Genomic DNA, 22,893 nt, shown 5'->3' with positions numbered 1-22,893 from the left:
TACAGATAAGCAGGACAGCGTTAAGAAAGCTAGACTGCTTCTGCTGCAGGACATGTTTAAATACCCTGCTTGTTGCTGCTCTCTGCCTCGTTATTCTGCATGTCTAAATGTCACATACAGCCAGTGATGTGTAATGTTTAAACCTGCTAAGTAGTGTAAATATTACAGCATTAAATGTGTGTTTTTAACACATGGCCAAGGTAAATAATAACTTTCAGTGTGTCTGGCTATCAGTTAGTCTTTGATCTAACATCGTGCCTGCTTCGTCTTTTCACAATACACTGAAGTACAGTTACAGTGTTCAGCTATGTGGCAAAAGAGGTTTTCAGGACTGGAATCACATGTTTGAGCAACAAACACACTTGAGCCATGCTAGCCGGATAAGCCAAGAGTGCTTCCTAAGCTAGAAACGCTAATCCTGACTTGGTATGTTGTTAGTTCATGCAGTCGGAAGGCTGGACACACGGACAAATGGAGGCGACTCGCCCCGCTCGATTATTTCCAGCTCACAAGTAGCAGCTCGGTGCTAGCTACCATAACGTGTGATCGGTCAAACAAGCAAAAAGAAAAGGAGGGCTCCACTGGCGCTGGAACTAAAAACAGCAGCAGCTAGGTTAGATTAGGACGTAGTTAGGTTAGTATCCGAGCGAGATGACTTACTGGGAGAGACTGACACTCATCGTCACTTTGTCTAAAAAGCAGCGAAGCACAGGGAACCGCTTGAAAGAGCAGCGAATACCAGCGGACTCTCGGAGCGGCTTTCCTTCATCATATTGGAAAAACAAGCAATTATTAGCCACGTTAGATGTATCGTGTATTCTTTATTATGCTACACTTCGGAAAGGACAGTCAGCTGGTTCCATAGTGTAGCGGTTATCACGTCTGCTTTACACGCAGAAGGTCCTGGGTTCGAGCCCCAGTGGAACCAGGAATAATTTTCTGCTTCGAAACTGAGTGGAAACCGCTGCAGTAGGTAGGTTACTATGCTGATAAATTATTAAAATGAAACTAATGAACACTTAGTCTATACTTCTAAAACTTTGCAAATATACAAAGTTCAGGCTGGACTCCACTTAAAAATACATAGTGATATTCTCTGAATCGCAAAAAAGCATATATGAAGCAAGGGTAACAAGACAACCTGTCTAAAGACTAACAGGTTGTCCTGTTACTCTTTGAAAATAGATCTTCTATACGTCTGTCTTTCTGACCTATTCTGGCCTAATGTGTCCACTTGTTGGCCGTGACATGACCGAGTTAAGTGTGTAAGTTTCTTGTTGGTGTGAGATTATTTACACTATAATAGTGAAAATTACTGGTTTGAAAGGCTACCTGTTAATTTTCTTTCTAGGGCCCCAACAGGCTCTACAGAAATATGATTCTGCAGTGTCTGGATGAATAAGTGATGGGCAAGAGGAAGCTGCACACCACTAGTGGATGGTTTTGTGGCGTGATCTAAGAAGAATCATGTTTCTAAATGTAAATAACAGCAGAAAGGTGGGGATCAACTTCAGAAGGAAGAGGAAGACTACATGGCCTGTGTCTATCCTGGGGTAAGATGTTGGCGTGGTGGACGACTACAAGTAACACATCGACAACAGGCTGAACTAGAAGAGGCTGTAGACAAGAAGAGGGTGAGCAGGCACTGGCTGGAAGGTGGACACTTCTAAAACTACGGTGGACAGGAGGTCACTTAACAAACTGCTATCTATCTGGGATAATTCTAACCGCCCTCTACAAGACTTACTGGAGAACCTTCTCTACCAGACCAATTCAGCTCTGCTGCCACAAGGACAGAAACGGAAAACCCTTCATACCTCAGGCAATAACTACAGTACAACACGTGTAAAGCAGAAAATCATCTGAATGTTCTGTAAGCTCATTTAGACATTTTATTTAAATCCTATGTGCTAACAAAACTTTATTTACTGAATTTTAGAATTTTCGTTTTGCTTTGTTGATTCTGAAATGTTTAATTATTATAATTTTTAATGCTATTATCATTGTTGCTGTTTTTATTATTTAAGTGGTGTAACAAAAGAATTTCCCACACCTGAGATAAATATAGTATATTTTATCTTATTGTTATCTTTTAACAGCATTAATTTAGTAATTAGTATTGTGATTCTGCAAACACATACCTACAAAAACTCCCATTTCTCAAGACCATATTTTCAGTGTCCTAAACTGACTCAATCATCCTTTTGGCAAAACAAGTTGCACCTACTTAGACACAATTTGCAGATCCTATTTAACTGTATTTCAAAATGATAAACATGCAATCACTCCCTAAACACATTTTTCCACAGTGTTTTGCATGCGTTGCATAACTTCTAATAACACGAGGCAGAAGTTGATATCAATACAGCACAGACGTCATTTATCAAACACAACACACAAATTTTTCTGAGGTAATTAAACTGCAACAAGACAGTTTAGAGGACTCAGAAAGCAAGCGAGAGCTGAAGGTTGATACCAATAACTGGTGAAAGCAATGTGACGTAAAGGAGGAAGAAGTAGGACGATGCGGAAGAACAATATCAAACATAGTAATTTAAGTAGAACTGTGAGACCATGGTTTGACATTAAATGACAGCCCATATGAAAAGAAACTTCTAGACTTCATTAGACTTCCACTCGCATCATTAGGTACAACGTTTCAGCTGTTCGTTAACACAAATATTTAACTGACAAATCATATGACACCGACTCACTGCAAATCAAAACAATCTGCTGAAGTTCAAACAAAGCATCAGAATGGGGAAGTGAAGTGATTTAAGTGACTCTGATTGTAACTCTGGTTGTTGGTACCAGACAGGCTTTTCCTTCAGAAACTGCTAATCCACTGGGATTTTTCCACAGAACATATCTTCAGAGTTTACAGAGAATGATCCAATAGAGAGGAAATACCCAGTGAGTGGCAGTCCTCTAAGTGATGTTGATGCCAGACGTCACAGGAGAATGACCCGGCTGCATTAGGCTGATAGGAAGGCAACAGCAACTCAAATAACCACTCATTACAATCCAGGTATGCAGAAGAGCATCTATGAAAGTTTTTCCATATTTCCCACACTTACAGGTTTTAAATCATCAAACAACTTTTAAAATTAGACAAAGATAACCTGAGTAAATACAGACATTTAATGATGATTTCATGTATTTTTTAAAAAAAAGCTATCCAAACCTAAGTGGCCCTACGTGAAAAGTAATTGCTTGTTAAACCACTTGACAGCAACAACTGCAATCAAGCATTTGCAATAACTGGCAATGAGTCTTTTACATTGCTGTGGAGGAATTTTGGCCCTATCTTATTTGCAGAATTGTTTTAATTCAGTGACACTGGAGTTTTGAGCATTACTGGGCTGTTCACAGTCATGTCAAAGCATCTCAATGTGATTGGATAGCCAGACCTTGATGAGGTGACTTCAAAATCTTAATTTAGCTTCTTTTTTTTTGATCCACTCAGAGGTGGAGGTGTGCTTGAGGTTCAGGACACAAACCGACTGCAGGGCATTTTCCTTCAGGATTTTCTGTTATAGAGATGAATTCATGGCTCCATCAATTACAGCATCCTGAAGCAGCAAAGTGGCTCCAGACCATCACACTGACCTTAACTGAGGCAAGTGATGCCTGCAATTCTTTACATGTTTTTCTGGGTTCTTTTGTGATCTCTGGGATGAGTTGACAATGTGCTCTTGGAGTAAATTTGGTAGGTTGCTCTGGTTAAGGCTCACCACTGTTCCAAGTTTTCTCCATTTGTGGGTAATGGCTCTCACTGTAGTTTGTTGGATCCTGAATCCCTAGAAACTAGTTTGCAACATCTTTGTAATAGATGCCAATGACTTTGTTTCCCTTCAGTTCAGTTCTTGAGTTTCTTTAGATTGTGGCATGATGTGTTGCTTTTTGAGATCCTTTAGCTTCTTTCGCTTTATCAGACAGCTTCTATATAAGTGACTTCTTCATTCAACAGGTCTGAGAGTGATAGGGACTGTGTGTGAACTAGTGTAATTGAACTCAGGTTTTAAAAAATTGTGGCTATTTACAGTTCATTCATGATTTCACAGGAAGTGCAGTACCTTTTTCACACAGAGGCAGATAGGTTTGGGTAGTTTACACCCCGCCCCACCCCCACCCCAACCCCCAACAACAATGGCTTGTCTCCCACGCTGGGAGTTTTGTTTTTCTCTGGGTTGTTGTACTTATTACTATTTTAATTATACTTTTTAATTAATGAAATAACAGGATAAAAATAATATTCAACAGTTTAAAGTATCTAAGGCTGCTTTTGCATTCTCTTACTGTAACCCATTAATTAATAATAACAATTAATAATGGCAACAGGTGTGTGATTATCCAGGTGCACCAGAAATTATACGTTACGACAGTTTTACTACATAAAATAAAATGGAAATAAAACAAAATAAAATAGTTGAACAAATAATAATTATCGGCCTCGCTGACAATAAAGCCTCACTATTCAGTTAGCCAGGTGTTGCCGGTTTACTATCAACAGTCCTATAATAACCCTCAACCGTTATAAAGTAAGCAGTTTTTTAATTAAACAATCACTCACCAAACCTCCTTCTTCTTTGCCTACAAACCAGAGCTAATACTTATAAATAAAAACGTTTTTCAAAACGTTAGGAATGGTTGCGCTGCTGGGATTTTAATTTGGCCTCCCCCCCACCTTTTTTTTTCTTTCTTTTTTTTTTTTTTTTTACGAACGGATGTTGTCTCCTTCTAGTTTCCGGTGTAACATTAAATTCTGTCCCCAAAATGGCGAACGTATCTGCTGCCAACGCCGCAGCTGCGGCCGCAGCTGCAGCCGCGAATAGAGACCCGGCCGTTGACCGGTCACTACGATCGGTGTTCGGTAAGTTTGTTGCTTTTATGTCGCTGTGTTTGGGTAAGTTTATCCTCTGGGTGCTCAGGAAGAATGTAAGGAAGCGGGTTGTGAATGAAAACTTGCTAACATGGATGTCAGGCTAGTGTTGCTGTTAGCTGAACACCGCGCGAGGGAAAGTTAAAAAGAAATAGCAAGCAAAGGAGCCTCGAATTACAAATCCTTCTTCTGTTTATTGTCATACTAACACTAAATATTGTGTGTATTAATTGTTTTAGTGGGAAATATTCCGTATGAAGCCACAGAAGAACAGCTGAAAGACATCTTCTCTGAAGTCGGACTTGTTGTCAGTTTCAGGTGAGTGAAGGAACGCGCTAGACCTGGTCCTCTCTGAACTAAGACGTTTTATAGGGTTTTAATAAGTCCTTTTAGACAGTCTTAAATGTGGATTGTTCCCTTTTCTTGTACTCAGGTTAGTGTATGACAGGGAGACAGGAAAGCCAAAGGGATATGGCTTCTGTGAATACCAAGACCAGGAGACTGCCCTCAGTGCCATGCGAAACCTGAATGGGAGAGAGTTTAGTGGTCGGGCTCTCCGTGTTGACAACGCAGCCAGTGAGAAGAACAAGGAAGAGCTGAAAAGTAAGTTTTTAATTTCCTCTCGAGTTTGTTTAGGTAAGCTTCTGATCATAATCTGTTTCAATACCCAAGCTATTTTTGTCTTGCACAGGTTTGGGAACAGGAGCCCCCATTATTGAGTCTCCTTATGGAGACAGCATCCAGCCGGAGGAGGCCCCAGAGTCCATCAGCAGAGCAGTAGCCAGTCTGCCACCTGAGCAGATGTTTGAACTAATGAAACAGATGAAGGTAGGGTGTCCCCCCATATACACTTATAACCATCTCCAGAGAGGAGATTGAGGTTTCTTTACTGTACTCTCGGTGAGAGGTGAACTTATCAATAGTAGAATCATCTGCCAAATGGGTAGTCTGTGGTGCATTTAAGAATTAGTTTGATGACTTTATGTTCAGCTCTATGTAAAACGTTATGGTCTCCTGTACACAGCCAGATTTAATAAAACCTCTCGTGTTTGAGCGTTTAATAAATGCATGAAACAACAGTGAGTCTTTTAAAGTATAAAATTAGTTTTCCCAGACGACATCATCTAAAACTGTATGTATGAGGCTCCTTACTCTTTTTTTTTTTTTTATTGTCAGTAGTACGGATGGTGACAAATGTTTCACAAAGTCTGAATCACCTCCAGCTTAACTGTATGCAGATGCTCCTCCTTCCCTTTCATTAACAGAGGCTGTGCTGTGCAGCCTGCCACTCTCAGCTCTGCCAGTGAAGCCTCGTCTTTGCACAGCTGGTAGTCTGCTTCATTAAGCCCAAAGAAACATTACACTGCAGACATCTTTTGCTCTACTCAGAAAGTCATTTGTTTCACCAAAAGCTTGTGTCAGTAGGACCGCTCCAGATGCTGATTGGAGTCAGTGGCTCCAGATTTAATAGTAGTGGTATTTCTGCAGATTTTGGTCTAATGCCTGTTTGTTATGGAGTTATGTCTGAGTCATGAGTGGGTAGTAAAAAGTGGTGGTGGGATTAAAAACCAGAGGGTTTTTTTGTTTGTTTGTTTTAAGTCTTTTAGGATGTAGTCGGAGATTTTTCTAGTAGTTTCTAAAATCAGATCCCTTTGGTTTCAAAAAAATATTTTTCTCTCTCTCTCCAGCTGTGTGTGCAGAACAGTCCTCAGGAGGCACGAAACATGCTGCTGCAGAACCCTCAGCTGGCCTACGCTCTGCTGCAGGCCCAAGTGGTCATGCGGATTGTTGATCCTGAGATAGCCTTGGTGAGAATGAAGAGATGAGTCACAGTCAGAAGACAGTTGTTCTCGACTCATTAAATGTTTATTCTGTCCTGCATTTTAAAGCCAAAGCAAGCAGTATTTTTTTTTATGTTCCCCTCACTCCTTGTATAGAAAATGCTCCATCGTCAAACAACAGTCCAGCCTCTGATTCCCAGTGGACAGGGCGGAGGAGCACCGACAGTCACTTCTCCACCTACACAGCCGACCATGCCCGTGTCTCAGCCAGTGTCTCAACCTGTGGTGAGCAGGACATATCTTTTGTCATATTACTGTGCATTCTCTTCAACAAAATGTTCCCATTGTGGGTCCTGAAAAATGTGCACGCATGCACGAGTTGCTGGGAGGTAGAGCAGGTCATCTGCTAATCAAAAGGTTAGAATTTCAGTCTGGCTTCTCCAGTCTCCAGCCTGCATGGCTAGTATCCTCTGGAAAGATACTGAGCCACAAGTTGGTCTCTGATGCATTCATTGATGTATGAATGTGTGAATGTTAGATAGAAAGCAATTAGGTGTAGAAAAAGTGCTTGTATGAACGGGCAAATAAGGCATGTTGTATAAAGTGCTTTGCTTAGAAAAGCATTGTATATGAACCAGTTAATTTACCATGGAGTGAATAAATACTGGTGAAAGGATCACAAAGTCTGGCCCACCAAAAGTCCTGGTTTGGCTTCATGAAGTGTTAAAATGTGTGGGGTGAAAAGTTTAAAATATTTCTATGTAGGGCTGCTCGATTATGGGAAAAATGATAATCACGATTATTTTCACTGAAATTGAGATCTCGATTATTTGACGATATTTATTTAACAATAACAATGTATTGAATAATGACTTTAAAGATTGTCAAAAAATAATATAAAATAGTGTGCAAATACTGATAACAGTGCAAATGTTTGCAATATAAGAAATAAATGAAAAATGTAAACATCTGTTTAGTGAACTTTGCAGTGTTGCTCTGTGGTGCAGCTACGACACTGTAGCAAAGTTTACACACTGTGTCTACTTGATCCACGTCTGACTCTGCGAACCCATAATGTTTCCACACCACTGAAGTTTTTTTTACCTCTCTTTTCAACCAACGGCAGTCACTCTCCTCTCCAAATAACTTCTGCTTAGCTTTCCGAGCTTCCCTCGGGTCCTCTTAATTGTTGTATTTGAAATGCAGAGAGGTGCGCTCGATTTGCCACACGGAGCAGCGCGAGAGTAAAGCACGAGGGAGGGGCTAATAATCGGCTCAGTCATTTTTAATGATCGTTGAAAGCCCAGATCGTAATCGAGATTAAAATTCGATTAATTGAGCAGCCCTATTTCTAGATCTCACCAAGTAGTTTGCTTGAGGTGTTTAAGTCTGTCCCAGCTGAGAGTGGGTGATAGGCCGGGTACATCCTGGACACGCACCAAGTCTATCACCGGGCTAACACAGACAGACCATAATTCACGCTCACACTAACACCTACAGCCAGTTTAGAGTCATCAGTTAACATAAGATACACTTCATTTTGCTTATGAAGTTTCCAAACTGAGGAACGTAGTCCGTGGTGATCCGAATTCTCAAAATGATAAGGAATGGCTTCAGTGCTTCTTTTATTAGCCCCTTTAGTAGATCATACGCTGAAGCAACCTTTATGAAAGGAAAGTAGATAAATTTTATCTCATAAGTCATAGCGAAGGACCATCTGAGCGTTCCTGAAAAACGATCAGCATAACTGATGAAGTAGACCTTGTAAGTGCATTTTCCATTTCCATAACCTGATGATATGTTTTTAATTTTTCTGTTAAACCCACTGGTTGTCTGTGAATAGGAGTTGGCTTGCATGAGAAGTGCAGATTTATATGTTCTCTAAATCCTGATCATACATTAATTGATCTCAGTGTATTTGTTGTTTTGCCAACTTTTAGGATTATTATCAATGAATTTTCACTTAGAGCCACCTTGGATAAGTGCTGGATACAGGGAATTTCATAGAAATCCCAAACAAGGAGGAGGGGATGAGTTGGATCAGTCTCCAGTAGGAAAAATAAAAAAATAAGTAGGGCTGCTCGATTATGGCAAAAATGATAATCACGATTATTTTCACTGAAATTGAGATCTCGATTATTTGACGATATTTATTTAACAATAACAATGTATTGAATAATGACTTTAAAAAATAATATAAAATAGTGCAAATACTGATAACAGTGCAAATGTTTGCAATATAAAAAATAAATGAAAAATGTAAACATCTATGTTTAGTGAACTTTGCAGTGTTGCTCTGACTCCACGAACCCACTGAAGTTTTTTTACCTCTCTTTTCAACCAACAGCAGTCACTCTCCTCTCCAAGTAACTTCTGCTTGCTTTCCGAGCTTCCCTCGGGTCCTCTTAATTGTTGTATTTGAAATGCAGAGAGGTGCGCTCGATTTGCCACACGGAGCAGCGCGAGAGTAAAGCACGAGGGAGGGGCTAATAATCGGCTCAGTCATTTTTAATGATCGTTGAAAGCCCAGATCGTAATTGTGATTAAAATTCGATTAATTGAGCAGCCCCAAAAATAAGATGCTTTTCATTTTATAGGCTTTAAAGTTCCAGCACCTGTGATGATGTTTTTCCCCAGTGGTTCTTGTTTATATGACCTGGATGAAACGCCAATATAAGAACACTCTGGGGTGAAGTAAAATGTGCATTTTCAACACTGCACCATCACATTGTTAAAGAGCCTAGTGCATGTGCATTTGGATTCTCTGAGCACCACGCTTCTCTATTTCTAAGTCCTTATAACTTCCCCTTCACACCTCGTAGCGTTTTCACCGAGGTTAGAGAAAGGTGATTAGGAAAAGGACGCAGGAGGTTATTTTTGGGGGGCTGCTCAACTACACGTTTTTGGGATGTGGGAGGAAACAAGAGCAGGGAGAACACAGAAACTCCACACAGAAAGGCCCCGGATGACTTGAAGGTTTGAACCAAGAATCTTATTGTTGTGAGGCAACCGTGGCAACGTCTGCACCACCATGTGGCATGGCAGTTTGTGGGTTAGTCCATTAATACATTTTAGAGCAAGAATTTTCTGCTTTGGTTTAAAAAGAAAGTCACATCCACACAAGCACTGTATTGAAAAAAACAAAACCAGTGTCCAGTACTGTCAAGCAGCAGATGGCGATATAACCTTTAACCGTGTAGAAATGTTGGCCAATCAGATGCCTTGGGGCAACAATAACACAGGGTAGACTATGATACCCAAAAGGAGATGAAGGCACACACCTTTGACAGTGCAAGAGATGATTTTTGGTTTCCTTGTTTACACAGAAACCGAGATTTGTTTGAGATTTGTTAATTTTTCTGTGACCTAAAATGGCTCTATGTGTGGGGAAACGCCCAAAGCGCATAGAAAAAGCTACGTTTTTATAAAATAGCTGTGTCGGTGTGGTCAGGGTGGAATTATAGAAAGGTAAAACCTACATGTAAAGGTTTTGTTCCTTTGTAGATCCACTGAGCTGTAAATTGTAATAGCAGCTGTCTAACTACGAAAACACCAACACAATGTTGAAATTGTGCTTATTTTTCTTTACATCTTAAAGCTGTTCGTTATCTCTTTTGTAAGCGAATGGGTCAATAAATGTGACTATACTTTGTGCTGTAGGAGAGGAGGCCCCACCCATTTGTTGTCAAGCAGTGTGAATGTGGCCCATTAACTAAAATGAGTTTGACACCCCTGCTGTAAGCAGCTCCTGATGGCGATGCTACTGCTTGTAGATTGGATGTTTTGCTACAAGGTTTGTCCAGAGCTGGCAGGAGTTCCAGCCCAAACAAGAGCTCCACGCTTGAATTCATTCGTCTGATCTCAAACGACTGAGAAATGGAGACAGAAATGTAACATAAATATCACTTAACATGTTTTTGTCCTCAATGAGGGGATAAAGCACCATATGATCTCTTCTTTATAGATACAGTTTCAGGAGATATTATTTCCATTCATTTCTTAATCATTTTTATTTTATGTCCTCAGCCTGGAATGCATGTCAATGGAGCGCCCCAGATGATGCAGCCCCCTAACATGGGAGTTGTCCCTGGACCCATGCCTGTACCAGGACCTGGGCCTGGACCGGGACCAGTTGGACCTCCAGGTAATCATCAGACCACATGCATGCTTGAAATGGCAAAAGTTGTGAAATTGGTTGCGGTAGTGTGACTCTGGCCACTTGTAGTATAAAGTTACGCAAACAAACCATAAATACAGGGCGGGTATGCATCTCTAAGACGTTAACTTTATAAAGTCATTAAACATTCAATAATCTAGAATTGTTACAAATGTTCCAAGCATGTATTTGAATAAGCTGCATGAAAGCATGTCTTAAATTTGAAAAGCTGTCATATTTTATTGGCTGTTTTCTTTGGCGTGTAAAACAATCACCAATAATGCTAATGTTTGTCGGTAGACGGCAGTAATTGAAAAGCAGTTTTTCAGTGCAGTGTTTCCAATTAGACAAAAGTGGATTCAAAAAGTATTTACCCCCTTTCTGTTTCTATACATTTTAATTTAAAGTGGATACAATTAGCATTATTTCTAGATTGGTCTTTGTAAAACGGTAATCTCAAAAGCTGAGATCTGTCATTTACATTAGTTATGTCATGATTACTGTGGCAGTCATACTGTAGCCGGTGATTACTATTACCACACATCCACATGTGAATATGTAGAATGTGAAGAATTTTGGTACCCAAAGCTTTCTGGTGTCCAGTTGTTATTAGAGGATTTTTGTTCAGTCACCGCTCCATGTGGTGAGTAGATTGGTTCAGGGTTCAGAGGAGCACTCTGTGTGCCTCACGATGATTTAGCCTTATATTTGCTTTTTAAAATTCATCTCCATTCATAATCTGACGCAGTCAGCACATGTAATGGGAAGTCGTGGCCTGGATATCGGTTATCTGTTATCTCGAGATCAGCTGGCGAATCCGGAAGCCTGAAACATTGACCCCAGACATTAGCTGATGGGTTCCCAGATTCTGTGCATCTTATTTGCTTTAATTATTCTTGAGGTGTGTCTAAGTCTTTTTCTGCATTTACACTGGTGGTTTTTAAAGTGGTTCATTTTAATGTGTTTTGGCCTTCGTCCACATGCAAACACAGTTTTTGGTCTGAAAGTGACTTTTGGGAAACGCCTTCCTTTGTTTCATTGATGCGCAGAGTTTTTGGCACGTGATGTCAGAGACTGTGGTCTTACCTTTTTTATTTACATTAATAAAAAAAAAGGACATTTACATTTATTTACACATGAAGTGGTTTTTCCAATAGGTTCTCACTGGCCAAAGTTTGTGGCCCACAAACTCTGGGGCAGGGACCGCTGGTGGGGCTTAGAGCCACCACAGATAGAGCATGCATGACCAAGTGCAAAATATAAACTAGAGTTAACTTTAGGTTGAGTTTGTTGATTGTGAAATGCTGGCCATGTTTTTTTGTTAATAGCAATTCACCAAATTTAAAAATATCTACAAAATGTAAAATTTGTGGAAACTGCACAGTGAGGACGTTGTGTTTACATGCTTTTGACAGCACCCAAACACATTTACATGTGGCCTGCGTCTAGAACTTGATTTGAAGTCCATCTGTAGCTTGGATTAGAAAGGCACACATGTTTTTACTGGATCCTGAAATCCAAACTGTTTGCTAGGATGAGGGGAAAAAAATAAGACATGAGGTCCATTTAACTCTCTATAGACCATTGTGATAAAATTGTTCCAAGGCATTGATTGAAAACAGGGGTTTCTTCTGTGTAACACAACAAGAAGAGCCTCATTATTTGAGGTGACCACGAACCCAACAATCAGTTTGCATTTCCGCCCAGAGAGTTCAGGTTTTGTCTCATCAGACCAGAAAATCTGATGGAGTCCTTTTAAACGCAGTTCCATGCAACTCTAGTGGAAGATTAAATCTACATGACAATTTCTTGCAAAAAAGGAAGGGGATCTGAATACTTACTGAATCCACTTGCGTCCAAACTTTGCACATGTCATGGCTCATTTGGATCAGCAGGTGTCACCACAGTCATATAAATAGCGGAAGTTTATCCACAACGATATACGCCACGTGTCCTCGTTATCGTCTTCTCTTTTTGTGTTTTATCTTAAATCTTGGATGTATGCCATCTTGATGATTTTGTAAAAGTTCCCTCTTCTTCACCCTTCTGTACCTTTATTTGTGCATGAGATGATTTCACGAGTGTGCTGAAATGCTGCTTTGCCCTCTTGAGTCTTGTCTCCTGTTCTTCTCACTTTAATGCTGGCTCAGGAAACCTTCAGCATTCTCCCACAGGATCGTCTGGTCAAGCTGCTATCGAGCGGCCTCAAGGTATCACTGTACCTCCTCGGTTCTCCAGTCAGGTCGCAGCCCTGCTAAGCAGCGACACTTTTCAAATATACAGCATATATTTTTGACAGCATTTCCGCTATAAATAAAAATGACTCATCACACATGCAGCCTTTAGAGAAGTTCATAAGTCTGTGTATATAATTATTACAATCTCAGAGCAGCTACACAGGAATATACCAGGTCATGAGTGAAATCAATGTTTAGTTTTTTGTTGTTGTAAAGATATGCACAGTTGGGCTGATCAGCTCCAGGTAGCAGCTGGGACCAGTTTGTGCAGATGGTGCAGGTGTTCAGCCTTCAGCTTCCTTGTCAGCCTGCATGGGGGAGCTTGATGGATATCATCACAAGGAGTACTGATGAGATTTCATGGAGCGTTTATGTGATATAAAAGGAAGTTTAGACCGCCTCATAGTGACCTGCAGGTGCATCTGACGTCCCAGTTGGTGTTGTTCCTACAACCATGTAATTAATGTTGTTCCAGGATCGTCATCACAGCCGCTTCATGTGTGTCGTGTAAAATGCAACATTGTAAAGAGGAGACCGGGGCGGATCAGTGGATCCATCTCACTTGGGATACCTGGGTTTATGTGCTGTTCTTATTAGGGCTGGGTTTTTATAATCGATTTATCGATTAAAATCGATTCTGGCTTGGATAACGTAAAATCGATTCATTAAAATCCTGAATCGATTTTTTAATATAAATTTATTTTGCCCGAAATGCCAGAATCTCTGGTGAAATCTCACAAAATTTCAACAACCACCAAACAGCTAAGACAGTAAATGAGAGCAGGAACAGGGATTCTGCACAAAGACTTAAACACACAGCGCAACCCGCGGATCAGAATCAGTGAGATGTCGCCTTTCTCACCTGACGGCACGGACACGGTTGGGGCTGAAAGCCGACAGCTCGCTGATTCTGATCTGTCGGCGGGTCCGCGCTTTGTGTTCACGCCCTTTATGCGCTGATTCTAAAGCTGTTAGTTTTATCTCCCTCCAAACAATATTGACCGAACCAGCAGCAAAAGAAGATCCAAACTGCACTTCACATAAACATCGTCATGTATTCACTCTGACTTTTACTGTTTTGCTTCAACCACGATGCACAGCTCTCTCTCTCGCTCTCCCCCTCTCTCTCTCTGTACTGTTTTCTGCATTATTCGCTTGCTTGTTAAGCACAAGTCTACCGTTGTTTACAGGCTGTCGGCCGATGGGTTTTTTTTTTTTTTCGTTTTATATACTTCCAAAAAGAAAACCTAATTTCTGCCGCTCAATACTGAACAAATTTAAACTTTTTAGAATTATGCAAAATGCAAAACGTTTAGCCGTGTCTCTAATAAAACCGCTGTAACTTCAGAGGTAATGTTCATGTGTTGATTAATGGTTTTCTTTCGTTTTTGATGTACTGCAGAATATTTTTATAAAATCCAGGCCAGGAAAATCACCTTCATGTTTTTCTGTGTTTTATCTTCAGCTACTTTGACACAAAGGCCTCTGCTGTGATGCTCACACCTTTGATAAAGTCTTGCGTGTGTCAGCTTCCTTTTTATAGATACAAAAATATGTAACTGTACTGATCTGAATTATAATATTTCTGACTGTCAAAATTTCCCAGATTCAAATCGAAGTGAATCGAATCGAATCGAATCGAATTAAATCGAATCGTGGATCAAATCAATTCGGGACCTTGTGAATCGGAATTGAATCGATTCTAGAAATCAGTGACGATACCCAGCCCTAGTTCTTATATTTATTTATTTAATCTCTCTCTCTGTTGTAGTTTGGTTACTTTTAAGCACCAGAACAGTGCTGAAAGTTTCAGTAAAAGTTGTTTGGGTTACATTTTCACCAACTATAAAAATCTGCAGAAACCCCTGAGGACAAATGCGTCAACAAATCCTAGTTGACAGCTTTGTGACACACCCCGCCCACATTATGTGAGTTGTTTTTACATTGGGTTGGGTAAAGTTTTTTTTATTCTTTTTGTCTGCTTCCTGGAAGCCCAACTTAATGACGTCATGGCAGTGTAATGGGGAATTTGTATTGGTCGAGCAACATTAATCATGATGTTGTAGGAACAACAGTAACACGGGAATATCAGATAGCGGTACAAGTTCAGGTGTAATTGCAAGGCGGGTCATCTGAGTTTGGATCTAAACACTGGTCAGACGGGGTACACGGCCAGGTAATGGCTACAGAGTAAGACCTCGAATCCTAAAGGGTGTTATCTGATTTCCACAGAACTGCAGCTTCTTCTGTACTTCTTGTCCTCGACATGTTTTAGCTAGTTTTATATGTCTCCTTAGTTTTCTGCTTCTCTGTTCGAAATTTAACAGAATACAAATGAAGTTAAAACCTTTCAGTCACTACTTTATTTGGGGGATTGCAGAGTGATCAGCAGATTCTGCTGTTTGAGATTTGGCAAAGTTGGAAGGAGACTTGAGCTCCCATTGATCCAGACTGATGGATGTTGACCAGAGGAGATCTCCTGCTCGACACTTGCGCGATCTAAGGTTCACACTGCAGGTCTTGATGCTCAATTCCGATTTTTTGATCAAATCCGATTTTTTTGTCTGCTCGTTCACACTACAGATAAAATGCGACAGTAAACGCGCTCTAGTGTGAACGCTCAAAGCGGCCACATGCGCAAAAGAAGACGTCACACACAACGCGCTCTGTTTAGACCCAGACCAACAGTATTGTTTGACAGATGGCCGTTAATATAAAGACTTCGGACTTTACGTTTCCCAATTTTTGCTTTAAGTTATTTTGTTATTTACATAATAATGTAAATAACCTAATAATGATCCTTATTGCTGTTTTAGAGGAGCGGTGCTTCAAAGGATAGTTGCAGATTTCTGTCAGAATCTGCAGATTATACAGTACAAATAAAATGTTCACGTTTCTCCAACGTTGTCGTCCCAACAGTTTCACTGACATCTACACGGGATAGCCAGGAAGCGTTCGCGATGTCTTCTCTGGCGCTGATAATTGGCGTCTGTCTTGTGTCGGTGACGTAAAAGACGGATTTAATGCGACCTGACCATCAAACAGCAGTCGCTTTCTAAAACATCGGATATGTATCGGATTCAGCACCACATACGAAAGTGACCCAGATCGGATTTGAAAATATCTGATTTGTGCCGTTCACACTGTCAGACCATGATCGGATATGGGTCGCATAGGGTCAAAAAAATCGGATTTGATACGCTTTCGCCTGCAGTGTGAAAGTAGCCTTAGTTTTTGAGGGGGTGGCGGGACATTTTTCTTCTTCCCAAAAGGCCTGCTCATTCTAATTTTCTCTATTTATGTTACATTTGTAGCCGTGGCGCTGTTGCTATGGCAGTGTGGGTAAATTTGGGTCAGCGAGCCAGTGGCGTGGTGTTTCTCATCCATACACCTGTGTGCTTGCAGATATCTGACGAAAACGATTTGATTTTAATTATCAAACGAGATCTGTTTCTAAAAGTGTAATAAATGATATTCACTGACTGCTGACTTTTCCAGAGCTACCACTCGTTTCTATAGAGTTGAGCCTGAATGGTAACAAGTTCAGATGTGCGATGTTTATTATTGATAGAGACGGTTTATGGATGTTGCTGAAGATAAAGATGAAAGCGGTGAAATATCTCATACAGTGAAAGCTCTCTGTGTTAGCAGCATTCATTATTTGTCATTTGCACTAATGGAAAGAGACTACTTGGCCTTCTTTTTACTCCAGGATCAGCTTAGTCACTTGATAATGACATGAAATTGCTGACTTTGCTTTCAAGCTGGACAGTAAGAAGCGTATTACAATGAAGCTGCTTTGCTACTCTCTTGATTGGCTTTTGTTTGTGTTTGTCAGCATCACTTATCGTTTATGAAGTGAGGCTGAATCAGTTTAAAACAAACAAACAAACAACAAATCCACATTTTTAACAGGAATGTCTGTTAAAAATGTGGCTGTGCTGTAGTTTGTAGCTTTTACTGCACTGGAGAGTGACCGGAGTGATATGTCACCATTTGTATCCCAACGATACAAAGAGACGCTTCCATGCAGTCCTTCAAGAATCCTCACTGCATCTCTCTGGAACCAGATGATGTAAGCAACTGGCGAGTATTGATTGGCTGACAAGTGGGCGTAATAGAGAGGGGAACAATAGTGGAGTTGATCTAGAATGGGAGCAAAAAAAAATTCAAAGATCCAGGAAATAAAGCACGATAAGCACAGGCGATGGCTGATTTGGACACTCTTCATTGGTTTTAACTACCTGTTTTACGTCAGCTCCTTTAATGTTGGTCAGTCAGATGTAGCAGAGCAGAGCTCATTTCATAATAATAATAATGGATTGGATTTATATAGCGCTTTTCAAGGCACCCAAAGCCCTTTACAATGCCACTATTCATTCACTCTTGCATTCACACACTGGTGGAGGCAGCTACAGTTGTAGCCACAGCTGCCCTGGGGCAGACTGACAGAACTGAGGCTGCCATATCGCACCATCAGCCCCTCTGGCCAACACCAGTAGGGTAGGGTAAAGTGTCTTGCCCAAGGACACAACGACCAGGACAGAGAGCCCAGGGATCGAACCGCTGACCTTCCGGTTACAGATACGCTTCCCAACCCCCTGAGCCACAGTCGCCCCTGTTTCAAACATACAAGTGCCCTCAGACCGGTTGTAGCACATACTTTGTACACTGCCTCCATCTGACAACAGAGCTCACTGCAGGCAAAGGGGCAGCACCTGCATACACGCCACCTTTGCAAGACCATAAATTCTGCTTGAGACGATTCGAGCCCCAGCTGGGGCCTTTCTGTGTTGCATGTCCTCTCTGCGCCTCTGGGTGCTCCAGGCACGGTCCAAAAGCATGCATCGGCTGTAGAAGTGAAGTAGATAAAGAGCTTTACATGTGTAGAATAAAGTGTTTTATTAACCTATAGTTATGCATGATTCATAGTCTGCTGGACTTGGTCAGTTAGACTAGAAAATTTATAAATACAATTGCATCAGATTGCATTACAAGCGTACCCCTGTGTGCGCACCTCCCCCTTCACACATCAAGCACAGTTTAGTCGAAATATGAGAACTGCTCATTCAAACCAGCGCAGACACGGCGTTGCTCTTACTCGGGTGCCCAGCAATAATCTCGACATGTTTGAAGGTGAATATATGACCAGTTGCTGTTGTTCTATATAATATAAACACATTACATACATATATACAGAGCTTCACAGTTAACAATGCTGTATGTGAGGAACTAGTTGGCACTGCTTGACATCTGGAATCCCATCTGCTTAGCTGTCATGACACTCTTCTACAAGTGAGAGGACTGTAAACAATGGAGTTGGTGCTGCTCTGCTGCACAAGCACAGTAGCGTTACACTGACAAGGAGCCCAGATGATCTTTATCTTATCAGTTTCTTCTAAATTCGTTTTCCTTAGAGTAAATCAGAAGACATTAACTTTCCCAGATCAACAGAAAAAGATCTATTCATTTGTAATGAATATTTCTGCTTAAGTGCAGTAAATTAGCCTAATTTGCACTGAGCTAACTGATGGCATCATTATAGGTTGTTGCCTTAATGTTGTAACGCAGTATGAATGGACTATGAGACATCCATTGTTCTTGATCTTTTCTCTGCATGCCTTTGTTCGCCGTGCTTTCATGGCCAAATAATGTCAGACTTAGAAGAAACAAGTAGGCGAACACTCTCAAATCAGCTTCGTGTATACGTGTGGGAGCAGAGTTTTTCTTTTTCTTGTTTTGTTTTTATATGTTAGCTTTCAAATCTTTAGATCTGCATATTAATGCTGATGAGACCACAATGCTCTACCCTTCCTCCTCTTTGTATGTGTGTGTGTGTGTGTGTGTGTGTGTGTGTGTCCCTGATGTACCTGTGTGTTGTGACCTTGTTCTGTGGCAGTTTGCTGTGGCCTTTGTGCAGTTTGAGCCAACTGTGTAGGTTTTTTCTCCTGAGCAAACACTCAGCTTTTTGGGAGTGTGCGTGGTTCTTCTTAACTGGAACAGCCGTGGGAGCTTTGAAAGTCATTCTTTATGATGACACATCTCCATTTCTTTTCACTAATTAACTGGCAGATGTTTCGTGTGTCATCTGTATTGTGTATGTGTTGTGGTTAAATTTATGAATTTTTCCTCTAAGGACCAGGCGGTATCCCCCCAAGAGGCCTACTGGGAGATGGTCCCAATGACCCCAGAGGAGGAACTCTGCTGTCTGTCACTGGAGAGGTCATAGACCCCAAGTAAGACATCCCATTTTACCTTAACGATACATTTGGGTGTGACTTTTAGGAGTGTCAGTTCCAGTCATTGATGTTGCAAGACTAAAGTCTTTATTTTGTCCTGGCTGATTTGGGGGAAATGTAATATTAAAGAAAGGTAAACAACAACTGAAACGCAAGTCTGGCTGCACAAACAGCAGGACATGGAAGATGGATGTGTCAGCTTGTCAACAGAGATGCTCACGGTATCTGCTGCCTTCTGCTTTAATAATTCCCCAGGTGGAAAAATATAAATTAAACGATGTATATTTTGTTGGTTTCTTTTTCACGATTCACTAACAAATGCATCTAATTTCCTGTGACTGGTTTTCTGATGATAAAGCCCTACTCTACTCTACTACTGACCAGAAATATTACTATATAGTAAAATCTTTGCTTAATGTAGTTTGAGTTTTAATGCTAGGCTATATCACTTTATAGCCTAGCATTAGCCTAGCATTTTTAGACCACTTTATGGTCTAAAAACTATGACTTATGCTGCGTTAGTTTTAAAAATGTTTAACTTCTCTTACTTTGTGTGCGTTTAGCCGGGGTTACATGGGACCTCCACCCCCCCACCAAGTTCCGCCTGTACACATGCCACAGTTGGGAGTTGCACCCCCTCCAGATATGAGGCCTCCAATGGACATGAGAGGCCCACCCATGGGTGAACCGCGGAACATGATGGTTGACCCCAGGGCGGCCCCCATGATGGAGCCACGGGGACCCCCTATGGAAGCCAGAGGTACCTACCCCTATGAGGCGTCATAGTTTGAGAAAGTCTCGTACTTTGAGGGTAAATTCATCTGATTATGAGCACTTGTGACAGTGTTATGTGTCCTTATACAGGCCGTGACCCAAGGGCGATGGATACTCGTGTTCCAGTCACGGGTCAGAGGGTTCCCATAGCACCAGGAATGCAAGGCCCTGTCCCTCATACAATGGGTCCAAATGCTCCGCCACCCGCAAGACCGGTACGTTTGCATCTCTGCATGTCTGTGTCAGCTGTGTGTTTTGGTTTAACTGGAATTGGCCAGGATAGGCATGGTTAGAAGTCAGAGGGTTAGCTCAGGGTTTTGGAGACAAACTTAAAGAGACAGGGCTGAGATGTCAAATGGAGGGATAGTGGACAGGATTGCTAGAAAAAGATGAATTCCTCAGGAGGTTCATGGATGTAGTGACAGAGGAGGATGCTAAGGACAGGGTGAGATGGATATTGAAGATCTGCTGTTGCGATCCTTGAAGGGAACTACCGAAAGAAGACCACTCGCATATATATATATATATATATATATATATATATATATATATATATATATATATATATATATATATATATATATATATATATATATATATATATATATATATATATATATATGAGTCTTGATATTGTTATGACATCAGTTATACAGTTGTATGATTTGCGTTACTTCATTCTAGGGCTGCCACAAACGATTATTTTGATAGTCGACTAGTCGGTGATTATTTTTGCGATTAGTCGACTAATCAGATCATCATCCATTGGACGTAAAACGTACAGCTTATTGAACCAGCAGCATCTGCTCTTATATAACTATCATTAGCTTACAGCTTGAAGTGTTTAAGGTATGTGCTAACTAAAAATAAAGACAAGATGATAGTTTATTAAATGTTAATGAAATTTGCAGATTGTTTCGGTGAAGTTTAATAAACTCCTTGCTATCTAAAATATAACAGGACACCGGAGTATATTCTCGAGCATCTCACACTTCTGATAATCAGCTGTCTGCTTGATGTTTATTCAGCTGTGTAAAAACTATAACTTTAATCTTAGCCAAACCGATTTACTCAGGAACAAATTAAATACTAAAAAAAAAGCCAAACAATAACATTTTAAAGTTATCCAAGTGACTTATATATCATGTTTAACCTGAGTAGCGAAAGACGGCGGTGAGTTTGAAAACGATTTGCCGGGAGTCCGGTGTTCTCACGGGCTCTAGTGAGCCTAGCCCCCGGCTAGCTATCAAGCTAGTGGGTAACAGACGTCTCCGAAAACGTCGGAGCGCTTTTGAAAGTATGTGGTGTCTTGATAAACTGAGCAGATATTTGAGGTTTACACAGCTACATTCTCGCCTGAAAATATGTTAAACGTTTATTTTGTGACCCAGAAAGAATAATAAGAGTAATATTAAAACTAACTAGCTGCCGCCATTGTTGGAAACTGAGCTGGGCTGCGCTATGAATTCTGGGACGCAGTTTCTTCTTCTTCGGGGTTTAACGGCAGCTGGCATCCTTGTACATGCAGTGCTGCCATCTTCTGTTTCAGTCCGTTATTACACTCTTAAATCCTGCTACTTATTCCTGCGTCTTTTGTGATCTTACAAAGCTTCAAATGACGCGTCGACGTAATCGTGACTAGTCGACTAATTGTGGCAGCCCTACTTCATTCTTATTTAAATTTTTTCCATATGTTTTCATCTACACTTCAGGGCATTCAGGGAATCAGAATGCTCTGAATTATTTCATAGGCAGCTTTTACAAAAGCACGAAAATATGCAAAATACAAGAGAAATCTGTGCTGTCTGGATAATCATTGATGGGTGAAGAACTGTGATCGTACAGTAACACTGTATTTGATCTGCAGGGTGCTGGTATTTCTGGGGTTCCTCCATCAGGAGGCGGCTTCAGTCCAGGTCAGAATCAGGTTTCCACACAGGATCAAGAGAAGGTGAGTGTCACTGCTGCATTTTTATCAGTCAGGATGATGAGTCGGTTAAAAATCTCTGTGTAATTCCTTCTGAGTTATATCAACATGTAAAATGACCTGTGTTTTCATTATCAGCTCGCTGAAAGCCTCCTTTCTGCACTCCTGATCATTGATTGCACATGTTTGCCTTACCTGAGAACAGTAACTATTGTTATTCTGGAACAATAGCTGGCAAGGCTGTATGATTTCTGTTATCGAACAGTTTCATTAGACTGTTGTTCTAGACTTTTCTGTTCAGTTTGTTGGCCAGAAAAACACGTTTAACCTCCTCAGCAACATTTTCATTTTCCTCTTTCAGGCTGCCCTCATCATGCAGGTCTTGCAGTTGACTCCAGAACAGATCGCAATGTTGCCGCCGGAGCAGCGGCAAAGCATCCTTATCCTCAAAGAGCAGATTCAGAAGACTGCGAGCGGGGCCCCTTGATGGTCTGACTGATTAAAGTACTGAAAAGTCAGAGCTTCTTTCTTTCCAGTCGCAAATAAAACCTTAGCGCTAGAGTCAAAGGTTTTTGAAATGTTGTGACATCCTCCTTTCTTCCCCCCCATTTCATCATGTCAGAGTTTCCTGTCTGCCCCACTCGGACCAGGCTGCAAAGATCTGAAGATATCCCATCTTAGTCTGGAATATGTTCTTTTTGTTTTAAATCATAATGTTTGTTTTGTGTGAGAGTAACATTGATTCACGTGGAGAAAAAGTCACTTTCTATGGTGAATGTTGAACTTGAATAAAAGCTAGAGCAAGAATGTCACGTTTTTGTTTTTCCCCGTAGAAAAGCCAACTGTTGTTATGTTGTAGCTGTTTTGTGAATAAAACAACAAAAATACACCAGTTGC

The 22,893-nt window shown here is 40.8% G+C and overlaps 2 protein-coding genes and 1 non-coding gene across 7 annotated transcripts in view; 2 read left to right on the top strand and 1 right to left on the bottom strand.

The window, feature by feature from the left end:
- Nucleotides 1-4,676, bottom strand: part of bcorl1 (BCL6 corepressor like 1) — a 36,215-nt gene extending 31,539 nt beyond the window's left edge. Inside the window, exon 1 of one of the 2 annotated variants that reach the window (XM_087851404.1) lies at nt 4,574-4,676. The gene's annotated coding sequence lies outside the window, so the exon portion shown is untranslated. Of the gene's footprint in view, nt 1-660; nt 719-4,573 lie in introns of those variants that run through there. The other variant, XM_035911690.2, reaches the window with a different exon arrangement.
- trnav-uac (transfer RNA valine (anticodon UAC)) lies at nt 856-928 on the top strand. Its single transcript has one exon. It is a non-coding gene; the product is annotated as a tRNA-Val (tRNA).
- Nucleotides 4,677-4,750: 74 nt separating the features above from the next.
- cstf2 (cleavage stimulation factor, 3' pre-RNA, subunit 2) lies at nt 4,751-22,883 on the top strand. Of its 4 annotated transcripts, none has more exons than XM_087851377.1 (14): nt 4,764-4,873; nt 5,122-5,200; nt 5,316-5,485; nt 5,574-5,710; nt 6,571-6,690; nt 6,820-6,948; nt 10,690-10,807; nt 12,970-13,029; nt 19,193-19,292; nt 19,859-20,055; nt 20,160-20,284; nt 21,937-22,020; nt 22,358-22,500; nt 22,619-22,883. In XM_087851377.1, exons 1-13 carry the CDS (start codon nt 4,777-4,779, stop codon nt 22,481-22,483), a joined length of 1,542 nt encoding a protein of 513 aa, XP_087707503.1. In that variant the 5' UTR covers nt 4,764-4,776; the 3' UTR covers nt 22,484-22,500; nt 22,619-22,883. The 4 variants fall into 4 exon arrangements, with proteins under 4 accessions (XP_087707520.1, XP_087707503.1, XP_087707508.1 ...); XM_087851382.1 differs by having other exon boundaries at nt 22,358-22,510; XM_087851394.1 differs by having other exon boundaries at nt 4,751-4,873; nt 22,358-22,883.
- The last annotated feature ends 10 nt before the right edge of the window (nt 22,884-22,893 follow it).

Source organism: Neolamprologus brichardi, chromosome 2 (assembly GCF_056152115.1).
Source record: "Neolamprologus brichardi isolate AB-2024 chromosome 2, ASM5615211v1, whole genome shotgun sequence".
NCBI lineage: Eukaryota > Metazoa > Chordata > Actinopteri > Cichliformes > Cichlidae > Neolamprologus > Neolamprologus brichardi.
The sequence above is the reverse complement of the archived record's forward strand: the minus strand, read 5'-3'. Positions and strand labels throughout refer to the sequence as shown.